At 37.5% G+C, this 17,091-nt stretch overlaps 2 protein-coding genes across 2 annotated transcripts; one reads left to right on the plus strand and one right to left on the minus strand.

Moving 5' to 3' along the window:
- Positions 1-1,561: 1,561 nt before the first annotated feature.
- On the minus strand, positions 1,562-3,664 carry LOC127810006 (protein PLASTID MOVEMENT IMPAIRED 15-like). Its single transcript, XM_052349221.1, has 3 exons — positions 3,529-3,664; positions 3,283-3,425; positions 1,562-3,205 (listed from the first exon to the last, which is right to left on the minus strand). Exons 1-3 carry the CDS (start codon positions 3,662-3,664, stop codon positions 1,562-1,564), a joined length of 1,923 nt encoding a protein of 640 aa, XP_052205181.1.
- Positions 3,665-5,148: 1,484 nt separating this feature from the next.
- Positions 5,149-16,157, plus strand: LOC127810172 (uncharacterized). The gene is made up of 20 exons (XM_052349489.1): positions 5,149-5,670; positions 8,580-8,732; positions 9,378-9,556; positions 10,096-10,203; positions 10,464-10,634; positions 10,721-11,266; positions 11,350-11,424; positions 11,558-11,686; positions 11,825-11,899; positions 12,000-12,209; positions 12,411-12,563; positions 12,649-12,863; positions 13,020-13,137; positions 13,251-13,383; positions 13,488-13,689; positions 13,779-13,884; positions 13,969-14,109; positions 14,197-14,320; positions 14,467-14,583; positions 15,662-16,157. Exons 1-20 carry the CDS (start codon positions 5,472-5,474, stop codon positions 16,021-16,023), a joined length of 3,516 nt encoding a protein of 1,171 aa, XP_052205449.1. The 5' UTR covers positions 5,149-5,471; the 3' UTR covers positions 16,024-16,157.
- The last annotated feature ends 934 nt before the right edge of the window (positions 16,158-17,091 follow it).

The raw sequence follows: 17,091 nt of genomic DNA on the forward strand, positions 1-17,091 counted from the left end.
GCTTATATATAACTTTGTAGAAAGATGCTGATCAGATTGAAATGATTTCTTGGATTGTTATCACAATTCTAGGTTAACGAGGTATTCTCCTATAAGGTAGCTAGTCAGTCCCTTAAATCTGTTATTGCCATCCTCCTTAGTTTTTAGGCCAAATACATATTTTAATTTTTGTAATTGCACTTTTTTTTTTCTTTTAAATACCCAAACTTTTTGTTATTTTAATTACATTTCTAAATTATACAATTTCGAGTCAATTACACGCCTCGCTATAATTGATCTAGCGTGCACAATACATACGTGCTAAAATACTCAAATTATCCTTCACTAGAGTGCAAACCGACCACCATATCCGTCACAACTTTTTCATTCAATGGTCGACAATGAGATAGGTGCAAGCTGTTGGGAGACAGTAGAAAAAGACTGTAGGTGTAGGTTGTCATCGATCAGGGAAAGTGGAAGGCAAAAAGGTGAAGTCGTTGGCAAAGTGGCCTATTCGCCTTTTGTCTTCCTTGAGTCTATTAGCCATTGTTAGTTGAGGAAGGCAGAAGGTGAAGTCATCAGTGAAGTTGCCTCTTCACCTTTCTCTATCCCCGACTAACGACGGTTTACATCTATTACCTTCACCATTGCTTGTCGCCTCCCGACAACTTTCATCTATCTCGGCGTCGATCATTAAAAGAAGAAATTATGGTTGAGATTGTTTATTGGCATACGTGTGGGGGGTAATTTGGGTATTTTAGGACAAGTGCATTGCACGTTATAGATCAGTTGTGACATGTTGTGCAATTGACTCGAAATTACATAGTATATAAGGTGTAATTGAAATAATAAAAAATTCATGTGTCTAAATAAAAATTAAACATGCAAATACATTAGTTAAAATATGTATTTGGCCATAGTTTTTATCTCTCAACTTATTGTATGGGTCACATTGAACAATTTATATGATCCTTGATTTAGTTCTTCCTATTTAGATTAATGTAAGTACATCTATGAGACAAAAAAAATTTGGTTGGTAGTGTTGTAGCCTAAATTGGTAGCAAGTGTTGAGTCATTGGAGACAAACCTGCACGCACCTAATTGCTGGTACAGATTAAGCACAATTACCATCCACATCCAGTGTTCACAGGAACTGTTGATTGGGTTACTAATTCATCGTCACCTCTTCTCTTGAAAGGACATATAAACACAGACAAACTACAGCATTTCTCAAGGAAAAGAGTAGGCTTAACCCCGTTGCGTGATAGGCTGACCTAAGTGTTCGTGCTTATGGCCATCACATGCTCGCTGGCCGAGTCTCAAAGGCTAGTCTTGTGACAATAGTTATTGCCAAATATGCTCGATTATGCGTCTTTGCAGTGACGTTAAATTTGCTTTCAATGTCATGAAAAAAGTTTACAAGGTGAACTAGTGAAACTTAGCTACAAAATGACAAAATCACAAATTTAATTATTCACACATTAGAGCACTGCTGCCCAACTCATGTTCAATTCCAGTTTATTTTACTGAGATCTGGTGAATGAATCCCATAGATGCAGGGCATTGAACATCTTCCAAAGGCTCAATGGTCCTTATTAACGCTCTTGTTATAGTAGGAACTTGCTAGAATTGGCAATGCCTTCTCTTTTCTCTTGGTACTGGAAGGATTACCCAATCCCGGCGTATGCTGAGTTGCCGGCGATGCAGTTTTCCGGGACCTTCCTCTTCTTGCCGACGCCGTTGAATTGCGGTTCCCTTTCACCTGAAGCTGTAATTTCTGTGTTCCCGGTTGTCTCCCATCGGTTTTCTCCCTCCAAATCTGTCTCTCTGTCTCAACCGCTCTCTTTTGTGGAAGCGGCTTCTCTGTTTTATAGGTTTCTTCCTCTTCCTCTTCCTCTACCTTTCGTTCTCTGATTTTTCTGTGAGCCAGTTCAGTTTTCATCAGTATCTCCTTTACGTTTGCTTTCAGAGCTTCGATCCATGCCTGAGCCGCTGCAACCTTTTTATCTGCGATGTCTTCGGTTCCAACCGCACGTCCAGTTAAGTACTCGTATTCGAACTTCGAGATGGTTGTCGTCGAGCTGTGATGACACGCAGAACCAGATGCCCTAGCTCCGTTCGTCTTCTCTATCAACGATCTTAAATTCTCAAGAGCCGTTGATTCTGATGATTTCACAGCTTCAAGCTCTCGCATGGCCGCCTGCAATCTTTCCTCGGCTAATCCAATTTGTGACTCGGTTCTCTGAATTTCAGCCTTCATGCTCAATGTTTGCTCGGAGATGAGCTCCTTCTCCTTCTTCGCCGCCTCGGCTTCCGTTTTCAGTTGTTCGAGAGAGAGCGATAGATTGGACACGATCGTCGTGGCCTTTTCCTCCGCCGCAGAAACGGATTCCAGCTTCGAATTTGCTCTGGGAAGCTTCGAATTCAGAAGTTGAACACTCGCATCTATGTTTCCTTCGGTTTTCTGCAATCGAGCCAGTTCTTCCGAGACATGCTTGAGCTCGTTTCTTATGACGTCCATCGACGCCGTGAACTGAAATCCTTCTTCCTTAGTCGACTCTAGTTCTTTCTTCGCCGCCTCCAGTTCTTCAATGACAGACTGTAACTCCAATGGAGATTCCGATTCCCTCTTTTTTGTTTCTTTTGCCATATTCAGTCCGTCCTCCAACATTTTCACATCATAAGTTATAACAGCAAGTTCCATTTCGATCTTCTTTGCACGGTCACTTTCCTGGAGAATGTCGTTCATTTTCTTCCTCGCGTTCTCCACTGCGAATGAAAATTCACCCTTTTCTTCTTTTCCATGAGCGTCAATGGCTTCTACCTGCAATTGTTGTTCGTTGAATTCTTCAATCTCCTTCCTCCAGACAGCTGCAGGGCTTAAATAAGGCAATATTTTTGAACTCGATGCTTCAGTCACGTTCTCTGCTGTACTCCTCTCTTCCAAAACGGAAGCCATTTCAAGCTTGAGCTTGCTCAGTTCCTGCTTCACAAATTCCAGTTCTCTCATCACTTCTGCGTAATGATGATTCTCTGTGTCTTCAACAGCCGATTCCCATTCTTCTTCACCTCCTTCCAGTTTATGAGCCTTCTCTTTGGAATTGGACTCTTCCATTCTTGAAGCCAGATCCCTCACCATCTTCCTTGCGTCAACAAGCCCAGATTCTCTCGACTGACTGATCGCCCTCCTCAGCCGATGAATCTCTGTTCTTCTTGGAGACAATCTCTATTGAATTGCAAGCAATATCAGAGACAAAGCAAATTTTATCAAGACAAGAAACGCAAAAAGGAAACATATTGTACCTCTGATAAAGACCTTTGAGGTTTCTTCAATGTAGAATTGCCTTCAAGAACTGCTTCTCTTTGCCTTCCATTGGCTGCTTTCATTGAACCAAATCTCCTTTGTCCGTGACGCTCTCCTCTGGCCATTTCCAGCCTGATAAACACTCAATTAACAGAAACCCATTTCCAAAGCGAAAGGATCTTGAAAGCCATGCAAGTATAATTCTATATTCGAGTAAAAATTGCTAGAGAAAGGCAGAAAGCTACCTGAGAATGAGTCTTCAGAGTCCCTTGAGACGAAGAAGCGAAGCCGGACATGAGTGGGCCAGATAAAACTTCGAAAGGCTGGAAGAGACAGAAGCGACGATGATGGGCTGTCATTGGAAATTGGAAGTTTCGCCATCCGTTCTGATTTCTATGCCCTTTTTGGACCCTCAGTTGATGGCATTATATGATCGTTAGCATATTCTTCTTAATTTAACGGCGCTCTATCTATGTGTTGCCATTGCTTTTAAAAATTTCTTATTTAATTTTTCGAAGCTATGATATATTATGAACAAGAAATTTAATATTTTAAAAAATTTAACTATAATCTATGAGGGAGAGAAGGATTGACTAATACAAATTTAAAATTTTAGAAATGTTTTGTAATTTATCAAATTAGAGAAATTAACAATCTTAATGATTATATATGTGATTATTTGATTCTCACAAAAGATTTATATAATTAGGCATAAGTTTACGTTCAAGATAAGAATCTTGAATCTATAAAAATAAATGAATTATAAATTTTTATGTAACTAATCACTAATGAGTGTCTGATCATAGTGTCATGTTAAAACTCTATTAAATTCTATATTCACCATTCTTTTGGTGCCTTTGGGTATCCTATAAGCAAGGTCAATTGGTTCAAGCCCCAAACCTAGGAACTAAAGAGAACTCCTAAACTACTGGATTAATCACTGTAATGTCAAAAATATTAATTGATATAAATTTAAAACTTCATATAAAATCTCTATAATTTCTCAAATTATAGAAATTGTCTTTGTAATTATGTCTCACATGGAGGGTAGTCATTATAATTTTTTTTTAAAAATATCTTCCTATTTTGCATGAAATTTAATATTAATGATTCATTAATTACTAGTAAGTTTTTATTGCATAGGGAATAATTACTAATTAAAAAATGATTATTAATAAAAATATTGTGTGAAACAAGCCAATATTTGTTTCACACAATATTTTTGTCTTGTACTTTTATGTTTTTTTCAAATGATCGTTCAAATTTTTCATTATTTCGATTGGACTCTTGAATTTTATTCTTAAATCAATTTAACTCTTATATTTTGATATTTTTTTGTGTGGTAATTTAAATTTTTTATTATTTCGATTATATTCGTAAATTTATATTTTTGAGTTAATTTAATTTCTGTATTTTCATGTGTAAAAAAAAGATAAAGTGAAATAATAAAATACACGTAATACTTTGTTTACTTCAAAATAGTGGAGTTAAATTGATTAAAAAATGTTAGGGTTATAATTAAAATATTTTTTTTAGATTATTAGATAAAAAATTAAAATATAAAAAATTAAATATATAATCAAATAACCAAAAATTTGAGCAATGATATAAAAAAATAAAAAAAATACATCTTGAACTACATAAAGGTATGTCAATGACAAAAAAGTCTTTCATGAGACGTGCGAGGCGCATGTGAGACAAATAGTATTTTGATCATAATATTCTTTTATATAGTCTAAGATGTATAAAAATGATGTATTTAGCATATTCTTTTAACTATGCCACGCTATCAAATTGAATAGTCAGAGCGCTGACTTTCCGGCTGTGCACCAACTCTTACGTACCTTTCACGTGCCCTCACATCGTTCTATCCATCGCGAGGTCTCTCGCTCACTAAAACTCGGAACACTCAGATCGACCGATTCTGTAAAACCTAATCGCCATTTCTAAATTCTTAAGCGGAGCGCGACGGCATCTTCTTCTCCTCCTATGCAGATTTCTACATTTCTCCCATTGCGTTGCCCATTTTTGACACTACTCGCTCTCTTGGTATTTGAATTGGGCAGTGAATAATACAGATCTGAGGCCAAACTTCAATGGCTTCGAGAGGAGAATAGCGAGGGCTGTTCTTCGTTCTCGCCGCTGAAGGAGGAGAGCGGATCGATCGATTGATTCAGAGAAAGGAGAAATGGATGTGGAGAAATCGTCGCTGTGCAATTGCGTGGTGAACTTCCTTCTGGAGGAGAATTACTTGTTGACGGCGTTCGAGCTTCTTCACGAGCTTCTCGACGATGGCCGCGATGCTCAGGCCATCCGCCTAAAGGAGTTCTTCTCCGATGGCTCTCAGTTTCCCCCCGATCAGATCTCTCGCTTCAATTCCCTGAGAGGTACTTTATCTTCCTCGTTCTGGGATATCTATGCACAAGTTTATTAATATATGTACTTATATCTATATTTAGTCATGCTTTTTGTCTACATCCCCTGTGAGATATGTAAATCTCTATAGATTGCTGCTCCCTATTGTTGTGGTTATTGTAGTGAGATATGCAAATGTATGCAACATATATGTACTACTTCCTCGTATTTAAGATTTGATCTGAAGCTGTATCCTGTTTCAGAAATCTGATAAGATCCCAATGGTGTGCTCTATGTGCTGCAAATTGATTGAAGAACTTTCCTACAGAATGTCTATGAAACTCTTATATAATGATCTGCCAGTGGTATTTTTGCAATTATAAGTTGCTTTGGTAGGCTTGTTCCTTGTTGACAAGTCACATCTATTCCTTGGAGAATTTAAGGGATGTATGATATTTTGTAATTAATTGAAAATCCTAGGGCCTGGGTGCTGACACTGCAATGGGCGTGTCTTGGAATGAATTAGTTCTTGGCCTTCACTGTCTTACTCGCAAAGAAGATTCAACTTGAGTTTTGAACAAGCTTCTTTAGTTACCACAACTATCAATGCAGGAGATGCTTGAAATACGTGATTTGGAGAATCACTGTGTTCTGAGTTTGAGACTTTTGTTGGTGCATTTGTATCAACTTGAAACTTTGATATGGGAAATTAAGAATTTTAATTTGACTAGAATTTAATCTGTCTTACATTCATGCAGATCACGGGTTGGTTGCTATGGTAGTTATATGTCAGAAATAAAAAACAGAGTACTTGATGCTGTTCCCACCAGTTAGATATTGTCATTGTTGTGTAATCCTCCTTAGGGCTATTACAGCTGACAGAACTTGAAAGATTTTTAGTAACTAAACCTATAATTTTCCATTTCTAGGATTTGTGCCAACATCTTGGGTGAAAGCAGGTATCCTAAACCAAACCAGATAATGATTAGTTTTTCTTCGGACCAAATCTGAGTATAAGCTGTTTACTTAATTATCAAAATCATTTGTTGCATTTTCTTATAATGGTTATAGGCTTTATTAGTGTTTTAAAGAAAAATATAAAACACCCCCTCCCTCCCTCTCTCTCTCTCTCTCTCTCTAAGCTCATAGACTCACAGAACAGAAAGAAAAGAAATAGCAGCCTAAAGGTAAACCAACTCATCCAGAAAATAAGAGAATAAAGAACAGAAACTTTGGCTGAATCTCATAACCGGAAAAACAAGGACAGGAGAATAGAACTGTTACAATTGGGAGCACTGTCGGTCCAAGAAACCACCCAATAAACCAACAAATATAATCACTCTTTAGCGCACACTCACCGATTCAACAAAAACAACATAAACAGAAAATTAAAGAATTGACAAATGATAAAGATAGAGCAATCAAACCACACGAGTGCACCGAGATTTATCTTGGTTCAAACTGGTTTAAACCAGTCCTACATCCAGCCTTTTGAGAGAGAGCAGTCCACTATAATCTTGATGAAAACAGTACAGATGAATCACTCGCACACCCCACAATCTCACTGAAACAATTGAGAACCCTCACTGCAAGATTACAAAGATATCTCTCTTATCTTTTCTCTAGCAATCCAGCTCTCTACAATCAATGAGAATGATCAGAACTTATCAGGGTTTCGACAGACTACCTCTCGCCTCTTATTTATAGACATAAGAGGCTTGAGTTACAAGAGGAATACCCTATCTACCCCTCACTTAAAATTACATGCAATTAGCCTTTTATTTCTTAATTTGCCACTGCTGAATATTAACCTAATATGTCTGAGTTCTTCTAGAATATCCAGCCACTAAATGCAAAACTTGAATAACAAGAACCGTCAAGAAAATGCATTGAGTGCTCCATGCCTCCAAAGTCTACTATTTTGGTCCCTCCTCAAGTGTTCTAAAACAGAAAAAGGAAGAAGAGGCCAAAACTGTGCTTCAGGAAAGAAAAGCCAATGCCCAAGCAAAATGAAAGTCCAGAACTTGCACTGGCATGGTCCACTGCATCCCAACCAGGTCAAAAAGGAGATACCACACTCATCTAGCAATAGAGCCATAAAGCAATAAATGATTTGTTAACTCAATGATTAGGTTGCATTCTACAACTGCTTATGTTGCAAACCAAACTGGCAATTTCTCGTTTTTGCCTTGCCATCTACAAACTGTGATGTTGAACCTATGTTGGCAAAAGAGCTAATGGTAAGCAGGCTGTGTCATTGCTTACTGGATCACCTTGTCAGTGACTCTTCACCTGCGGCCAGCAGCCCCACACAGCCTCTCTCCTGTCACTGTAATCTGAACTGGGTCCTTCTGGATCATCTTCTCTTAGCACAGCTCAACAATGTTTTTGGGCTGCCTGTCAATAACTATAAGGCAAGGTTTTTGGGCTGCTTTAGGACTTTACTTTTTATGGGCTCATCTCCAATATTCCATTCCTCTGTGTTTGTGATGAGATTCTACTAGGTATTTTTCTTATAAAATCTTAGTTGACTATTCCATGTTTTTTTTTTCTTATAAAGAGAGAAAATAGGAAAATAATGGGGTTGGAAATTTTTGATTCTGCATCTGGTATTTTAGAATGAAAACTTTGTCAGTTTTGGAAAAAATGCCCTCTAAAAAATAGGATACCATGCAGGGTTGAAGTTTTCTAATTAGTGATGTTATTGACATGTAAATGGTGAAGTGGATTCTGCTATGTTAAATCTTTAAGTCCCTAGTGATTATTGCTGATGTTGTAATAGTTTATGCACTTACATAATTCTCTTGCTTTAGGTTTGTGAACCTACACTTTGTATGTGGTGTACTTGAATTACTATAGTATACATGAGAAGTGTAGTTTCCTTTTATTTATTTATTTCATCTTGTACTTAAGAAATAACTGATTTCCTTATTGGATACAGTTGCTGATCCCCAGAACTTACTGGAAGAAAAAGAAGCTGTAGAAGAAAAATTGGCACTGACTGGATATGAGTTACGTCTAGCCCATGAGGACACTCTGAAACTGAAGGCTGAACTGCAGAAGAAAACTGAGTTGAGACCAGAAGAATTAACAGGTATATTCAACTCTTTTTCACAACTAAGGGAATGTGATTTTGCACATTTCATCTTATAAAGCACAGTTTCTGAATAGTTGGGATGCGTTTCACCTTGTGAGTCATCCGCATACTCTCTTATATTTGTCCATATATTTATTTTCACAATAGTGGAACACCTGAAGATTTATTTCTGTTATTCAAGAAGGTAAACCATTGTGAGTTTCTTAGGTAAAGCGCCAAAGAAATCTTCTGAAGAGGGATCCAATTGAGTTCGGTCAATGTGAAAAAAATTATTCATCAGTGTTATGAAGAAGAGTTTTGAATTTGAAAGATAAAGATATTATTTGCCAAACAAATAGATAAGCATGTGGTCCAAAAGATTTCAGAAATAGATAAGCATGTGCATAAATAATGACAGTGTGTATGTGAAATTAGAGAATGAGTTATTCCCCCCCCCCCCCCCCCCCCCCCTTCTCTCTCTCTCTCCCCTTCCCTCCCCCTTTCTTCAAATACAACAACATACCAAGCCTTTACCCCAGTATGTGGGGTTGGCTACATGAATTCTAGCTTCATTCATTTCTATAATTGCCTTGAGGCCCATATATCTTGCTCTCATCAAATAACCTCAATGTTTTTCTTACACTGAACTTTCACTGTTAACAGGGTCAAATACTGATGTTTCTGCAAATAATGGGCCTGATCCTCAACAAGGCAAGAGAGAAATCTCTTTTTCTGATTTGGGTCCTTTAAAAGACCATGAACGTCGAGATCTTAACTGTGCTGTAAAGGAGTATTTGCTTTTAGCAGGATATCGTCTTTCTGCAATGACATTTTATGAAGAGGTATAAAAAAATGCAGGTTTCTGTTGTTCCTTTCCTTTTAAATCTCTCAAGTCTCTTTTGTGTTAGTATCTCCCTGATTGATGTTTGGGTCCAATAGGAAGGGGTAACCCTTTTCTTATGAAGCTGCTTGATTTTGTAGCTCTTCTTGTTACTTTTATGCATCTGACACTCGGAGTTAAACTTTTGACTGTAAAAGGTAATTAGCTGTGGTTGGTTTGTCACTTGTGAATATAAAATACAAATTTGACTATATAAGATAAGTATATAACAAAGTTGCTAGAAAAATTAAGCATATTCTTTTGAGTAAAGAACATTCAACATATTGTGTTGGTCAGCTGGGTCATTTCAGCTTGTAAAGAACTAGTTTAATCAAATGTGATGTGAGCTAATTAACTTTTCATTCCAAAGTTGGAATGTCATCTATGTTGTGCTGATTTATATTCCTGGTATTACGTTTTCTATAGGTTCCCCACCTAGCCTGTGGTTCATGTATCTGTACCCACAAATGCTTCTTTAACTCTTCATACCTTTCTCCACAGGTTACAGACCAGAACTTAGATGTGTGGGAGAGTTCGTCTGCTTGTGTACCAGATGCTCTGCGTCATTACTATTACCAGTACCTCTCATCTACTGCAGAGGCTGCTGAGGTACTTCCTGAAACACAAATGGGGTAGGCAAGTTGTTCTTTGTGTATTCTTAAAGAGGTTGCTGATTAATTGGCAGCCTTTGATTTGATCATCTGAAAATAACTTCATCTGGAACAAAATCAATGAATTATTATTTCTTATTAAGTAAATACTTCAGTCTCTTGAGTTCAACACTAAGCTGATCTTGAGCCAACAGTTTCGAATAAATTCACCATTTGCCAAGATTTTTTGCCCTGTTAATCTGACAGCTTGTGCTGCAGGAAAAAATCACAATGCTTCTGGAAAGGGATTCATTACTGAAAGAAAATGATAACCTCAAAAGTGAAAAGGTGTCTTTGCTGAGAAACAAAGATTTGGCTGATGCCCAGGTTATGGCCTTAACAAGATCCTTGGAGGTGCTTCAAAAGGATCTCAAGGACAAGGAGATTCAGGTAGTGCCATTTTAGTAATTGTATATTCTAAAGGCTGTTGATCATATGTTTACATTGGAAACTATAGCTGATTTCATAATTTGCAGGTGCAAGATTTGAAGCAGTCATTGGAGTGCCAAAGAAAAGAACTCAATGGCTGCAGAGCTGAAATCACTTCACTGAAAATGCACATTGAAGGCTCTCGATATGGAAAAAGCTTGGTTTCTAATGACACTGAACATGCACAATCAGAGTCCCTAGAAAGCTATAAAGAAGAAATTAAATTGCTACAGAAGGAAATAGAAAGTTTAAAGGCTGGAAAATCTTTTCCTATGGAGTCTATAAAATCTATTGATCTCGACACCAAGTTAAAAGAGACGGAAGATGGGGTTCATTCGCATGAAAATAATTCTTCAGCAGCTTCAGTTGGCATGGCATCTGGGGTTCTAGAAACTCTCAGTGTTCAATCAGTGTCAAATCAAATGTCTGATGACACCAATGGTGAAACAGAGTCCATACGGGCAGAGACACTATCAAGTTCTTCAAAAGATGATAATTGGGCTATTGAGAATTCTGAACTTGGACATAAACATAATGGTGAATCAGTAGAAGGTTCAGATGGTGTTGTTCGTGAACCAGCTTCTGACAAGATTGTAAGTTACTGAAAACTTGTTCTTTGCAGCATTATTATTCCTCTAAGGAAAGGTTTTCTGAAATATAATTCAACCTTTTCCAGGGGTTGGAAACAATTCAGATTCTCTCTGATGCACTGCCTAAAATTGTCCCTTATGTTCTAATCAACCATCGCGAGGTTTGAATGTCTGAACATCTTGTTCTTATTTATTAATTCATTTGTGATCATTGGTATTGGTGCTATATTGCTGCTCCTTATGTTTTTGTTCTATAAAGTGGATATCAGCCTCAATGTCTATTTATTCCTGTAGGAGCTTCTTCCTCTGATGATGTGTGCAATTGAGCGCCATCCGAACAGCAGCACACGGGATTCCTTGACCCACACATTGTTTAACTTAATCAAACGCCCAGATGAACAGCAGAGACGAATTATAATGGAGGCAAAGCCTGTCTTCAGTGCTATTTTACTTAGACACACACACACACACACTCATATATATATATATATATATATATATATGTACACACACAATATCTTTGAAAACTAAGTGATGCTTGAATCTTTATCCCCTGTTCAGGCCTGTGTAACGCTTGCGAAGAATGTAGGAGAAATGAGAACAGAGACAGAACTACTTCCCCAGTGTTGGGAACAAGTGAGCATAAATCATGATTTTGCGAAGATTCTCTGTTTACTTGTGTTTATCCTTCTTATCTTTGTGATGGATGTTTATCTTTTTGGTTCAATGAATGCAGATTAATCACATGTACGAGGAGCGCAGGCTGCTTGTTGCTCAATCATGCGGAGAGCTTGCAGAATTTGTTCGCCCTGAGATTCGTGATTCCCTCATCTTGTCTATTGTGCAACAATTGATAGAGGATTCCGCAACTGTTGTCCGTGAAGCTGCTGCTCATAATCTGGCATTGCTCCTTCCGCTCTTCCCAAACACGGACAAATATTTCAAGGTCAGCCTCACTAAATATGCTTCGAGGCAATCATGGAGAAGAAATCTGACTTGACAGAATTGCCTACAACGTAAGCTACGTGGTCTAGGGAATGGAGCCTTGTCCCGTGATCATAATGTGATGAGTTTAAAAGAAAAAAAAAAAGAAAAAGAAAGAAAGAGAAAGAGTTTCTCCAATTTCTGTTTTTTTGTTTGTTGCTAGGTTGAGGAGATGATGTTTCAGTTGGTTTGCGATCCCTCTTGGGTGGTTGTGGAAACGACAATCAAAGAATTGGTCCCTGCTTTAATAAAATGGGGAAACAAGTTGGATCATATATTACGAGTTCTACTCTCTCACATCTTAAGCTCTGCTCAAGTATGATTATTCCCCCTAATAATTCAGCTATTGTTTACAACTATCTGATGATGTGGATTTTGATGTCCCTTTTCATTTTGATCAGCGTTGTCCGCCACTTTCGGGGGTTGAAGGTTCTGTTGAATCACATCTTCGTGTTCTAGGTGAAAGGGAGCGCTGGAATGTTGATGTCTTACTACAGTTGCTGGCAGAATTGCTTCCATTTGTGCATCAGAAATCAATTGAGACATGTCCATATCAGATCATTTCAGATAATGCAGGAACACTGTTTTCTGTTAACTTGTTTGAACTGTATGCCAGGTAAGTCTGCTTAACCAACATTTCCCCCTACCTTTCTAGCTTCTGAAATGGAAGCAAGTTAACAAATGAAAGAACTCTCATTTTGGATATATCATGATATCTTTAAGATTCTAGCTGTTGCCATATTGCTTCTGATGGACTTTGGTGTCTGGCTAGGGGGCATATGCCATGGCCAGCATTTGAATGGCTGCATGGTGACTGCTTTCCTGACTTGATTCATCTTGCCTCTCTGTTACCTCAAAAGGAAGATAATTTAAGAAATCGAATCACAAAGGTACTTTTATACGCTTGCAGTTATCTGGCTACTTTTGGTTCTCTTATATTTTTATGGTTATGCATGATTGTAGTACTCTTTCAGTAGTTTTTGACCTGAGTTTCATAATGCAGTTTTTGTTGGTTGTATCTGAAAGTTTTGGAGATGATTATCTGACACACATTATGCTGCCAGTATTCTTGGTAGCTGTTGGTGATAAAGCTGATCTTACATTTTTCCCATCCACTGTGCAATCAAGAATAGCAGGTGTTGAAATTTGAATTATTTGTTAAATGTGCTTTAGAACTGTCTTATATCTTAAGAATTTTGTGGTTTAGATCATTGAAAGAGCCGTGATCTTTTCACTGCAGGATTGAGACCAAGAACTGCTGTAGCTGTGAGACTTTCTACTCTTTGTGTTCTGCCACTTGTCTTGGCAGGGGTATTAGGATCTCCAAGCAAACATGAACAATTGACAGATTACTTGAGAAATCTGTTTGTTCAAAATACAGCAAATGAGGGTCTTCCAACGGAGCTCCTAGCTGAAATTGTTAACTCTGTCCGCTTCCTGTGGTTAGTATTTTGTGAATACGTACTTATCAATATATTTACCTTTTAGTTGGTTGGTTTGGTATTCATTATTTGACTACTACATAATGCAGCACATACGAAAAACATCATGTCATGGTTTTTAATATCTTATGGGAAATGGTTGTGAGCTCAAATATGAATATGAAGATCAGTGCCGCCCATATGTTGAAAGTTACTGTAAGAACAATAAATTTCCTGTTGTTATCTCCAATTCTCTTACTGTCACATGTGTGTCTCTCTCTGATAACTTTCTTTTGATAGGTACCATATATTGATGCTAAAGTGGCTTCAGCTCATGTTGTGCCTGCTCTTGTCACTCTTGGCTCTGACCAAAACCTGAATGTAAAGTATGCAAGCATTGATGCTTTTGGAGCTGTGGCACAACATTTTAAAAATGACATGGTATATATTTTCTGGAATTGGTCTGATACTGACATTTCAACAGAGTAACTTCATTGTGTATAGCTGAGTAAAATTTTCACTTGCTAGATTGTTGACAAAATACGTGTTCAAATGGATGCTTTTCTTGAGGATGGATCACATGAAGCTACAATTGCTGTGGTCCGTGCACTGGTAGTTGCTGTACCTCATACGACAGATAAACTTAGAGATTATATCCTCAACCTCTTCTTCTTGGGGTTTTCCTGTGATTGCTAAAAGAAACATTTTAAGTATTTTCTGCCTTGTATATACTAAAATGGTACATCATATTTATGCATTCTGTTTGTTGTTCTTTTTTTTTCCTTGACTTAATTATACATCTATTATCAAAGATTTTCCATCTTACAACCACTCCACCTCCTTTGACTGACATGACACGTCGCCGTGAGAGAGCTAATGCATTTTGCGAATCAATCCGTGCACTAGATGCTACAGGTTTGCTTCTTTCAAGATCAGAAATATTTCATTTTCTTTTGGCCCTTCGCTTTCTTTACCAATGTCATTTCTGAATGAGTTTTTGCACTGCGACTAAGGTTTTGGGTGGTCAGATTCAAATAGAATATTTAAAAGAACTCTACTGATCAATAATCTAGGTTGAAGGTTTTTGATTGCTGATATTCAAAGAGAATTCTTTCTAATGCTTCTTGATAATTTAAGTTGTTATACACTGGGCTTGTTATGATAAATAAATAGATTTCATTTACCATTGATGGAGGGAATTTGAAACTTTTGATTCATTACAAGAAAGATCTTCAGGTTGATAGTTTGCACCACAATCCCATGGAGTAAATCTAGAGTGGTTCTGGAACATAGTTAAAGAAGACACAATTCTGGCGCAGGACCTTATTATATTGATTTTTGATTTTCAACTTTGAAGTTATGCTTTCTAATCTTGCAATGTGTTAATTACAGTTTTGAAGTGATGCGCAAAACATGCGGCTCTTGTGTTCAAAATTTGTTGGGTTGCGAAACCACTAGTAAAGGCTAGCAAACATTTCTGTGTAACTCTAGGTGACACCTTGTCAGAGTTATTCATACTTATTCTGCAAAATTTTTCTTGAACTTGAAAGTGGAAAGCAAGTACAGGCTCCTTGATTACAGAAATAGAAAAGAGTATTGCACTTTTGAAGTGCTAGGGTTAAAGAACAATGGAACAAGGAGTGGCAAGTGGACAAGCGAAAAAGAAAGATAAACAAGCAAACATCTTTCTAGATTTTGAAATTATACCCCAATTTGAAAGGGCTTGTTTTAGTGAACTTGAAGGGTATATATAGCTTATTGTTATTTGCAGTGTTAGTAAAAACTGGAAAATTATATGCTAGTCTTATATGTCATGCGGCTAATTTTTTATGTCCAACAATATTGATTTATTATTATTGGTATTCTAAAGCATAAGTAGGTTCAATTAAACTTGACCTTAACTATATTAACTGCATGCCATGGTACTGGATCTACATAGGATGGTCCTTCAAAAATTTCATCTGGTGCTAATCCTCATATGTGCTTGCTGCAGACCTTCCAGCTACTAGTGTTAGGGATTTGCTTATACCTGCAATACAGAATTTGTTGAGAGACCCGGATGCTCTTGATCCCGCACACAAAGAAGCGCTCGAAATCATAATGAAGGAGAGAGCTGGTGGAACCTTCGAGGCCTTCAGTAAGGTGATGGGCGCTCATCTTGGGATTGCCTCGTCTGTTAGCAGTTTCTTTGGGGATGGCGGCCTGCTGGGCAAGAAGGAAATTGGAGACAACCCGCCACCCGAACCGGTTGAGACCCCCCCAAAGGCTGCCCCGCAGCCCCCCGTGGCAGAGGACACGACATTTAGGCGGATTATGAGGGGAGGTTTCTCGGACATGCTGAAGAGGCAAACTTAAGTAGCCATGGGAACCAGCTCCCTGAAGCCAAGTAAATTTAACCATTTTCCTTTTCCCTTTTCATGTCATTGGGGGAGCGAGGTTTGATAATTTTTGTATTGGAATGACGAGAGCAATAAATATTTGTTTTTTAACGTGATTAAACAAATTGCCCATATATCTATACAAAAGAAACTCCCTCGCTCAACCCCAAACCCAATAAAATCAATATTATATGCCTTATTAGATTACTATACCCACCATTTGTATGTCCCCAAACCCACTCTAATTATGTCTTGAGTATAATTAGAGTATAAAGCATTATATTAGTGAGAAGTGGTAATGGTTAATTTAAACTTGGAATTGGCCGGGACGTTTAGCGGGTCTTGTACGTTACCCGGTGAAAGGAAAAGAAGAAGGTGAAACCAAAAATTCAACCTCCGACCCCGCTCACAACATGGTTCCATTCTTCTAACCGTTCCAAGTGAAATGATTTCATTTTGAAATTTTACAGATTATATTGACATATTAACATTTATAAAATTATTAAAAATAGTTTTCCATTCTAAGATATTTCCTTAATTACATAATTTTAATCATACTAAATAGGATAATGAAGCCCATCAACTTTGACAGAGTCAAACGTTGCCTCCTTATCCTTTGTATCTGCGAGTCCTTTCAATTTTTTTATGCTACCATTTAAACTTCTCATGTTAATATATTCATTTTTTTATGAAATGGTATCATTTTATGCTATCATTTCTTAAAATAATAATTTTAAACATACTAAAAGGGTCTCTGGGTACAAATATAATCAGACTCAGTCGTTGGATGACATTGCAAATGAACTTGAGGCTTGATTTCTCTCTATATCACCAATCACTTGGGTATATTTTCTGATTAGTTGGGGGTAAAATTGTAGAGGATAATAGCCTGAAATATATTTAGAATGTTAAACATCCCATCATTTGCCAAGCCGAGAAAGGGTTATTTGAGCGACCGCTCTACTCCAAGGTCCAAAAGTCAAAAGGATCTTACATGAATTGCCATCACATCCTAATAACTCAGTCAATAAGAATGATTGCCACC

This window comes from Diospyros lotus, chromosome 9 (assembly GCF_014633365.1).
Source record: "Diospyros lotus cultivar Yz01 chromosome 9, ASM1463336v1, whole genome shotgun sequence".
Classification (NCBI taxonomy): Eukaryota; Viridiplantae; Streptophyta; class Magnoliopsida; order Ericales; family Ebenaceae; genus Diospyros; species Diospyros lotus.

Coding starts and splice junctions, on each gene's coding strand:
- LOC127810006 (XM_052349221.1), bottom strand. CDS start 3,664: ATGGCGAAACTTCCAATTTCCAATGACAGCCCATCATCGTCGCTTCTG. Junction 3,426..3,528: donor CTCTGAAGACTCATTCTCAG/GTAGCTTTCTGC, acceptor CTGTTAATTGAG/TGTTTATCAGGCTGGAAATG. Junction 3,206..3,282: donor CTCAAAGGTCTTTATCAGAG/GTACAATATGTT, acceptor GCAATTCAATAG/AGATTGTCTCCAAGAAGAAC.
- LOC127810172 (XM_052349489.1), top strand. CDS start 5,472: ATGGATGTGGAGAAATCGTCGCTGTGCAATTGCGTGGTGAACTTCCTT. Junction 11,267..11,349: donor AACCAGCTTCTGACAAGATT/GTAAGTTACTGA, acceptor AACCTTTTCCAG/GGGTTGGAAACAATTCAGAT. Junction 13,690..13,778: donor AACTCTGTCCGCTTCCTGTG/GTTAGTATTTTG, acceptor TACATAATGCAG/CACATACGAAAAACATCATG.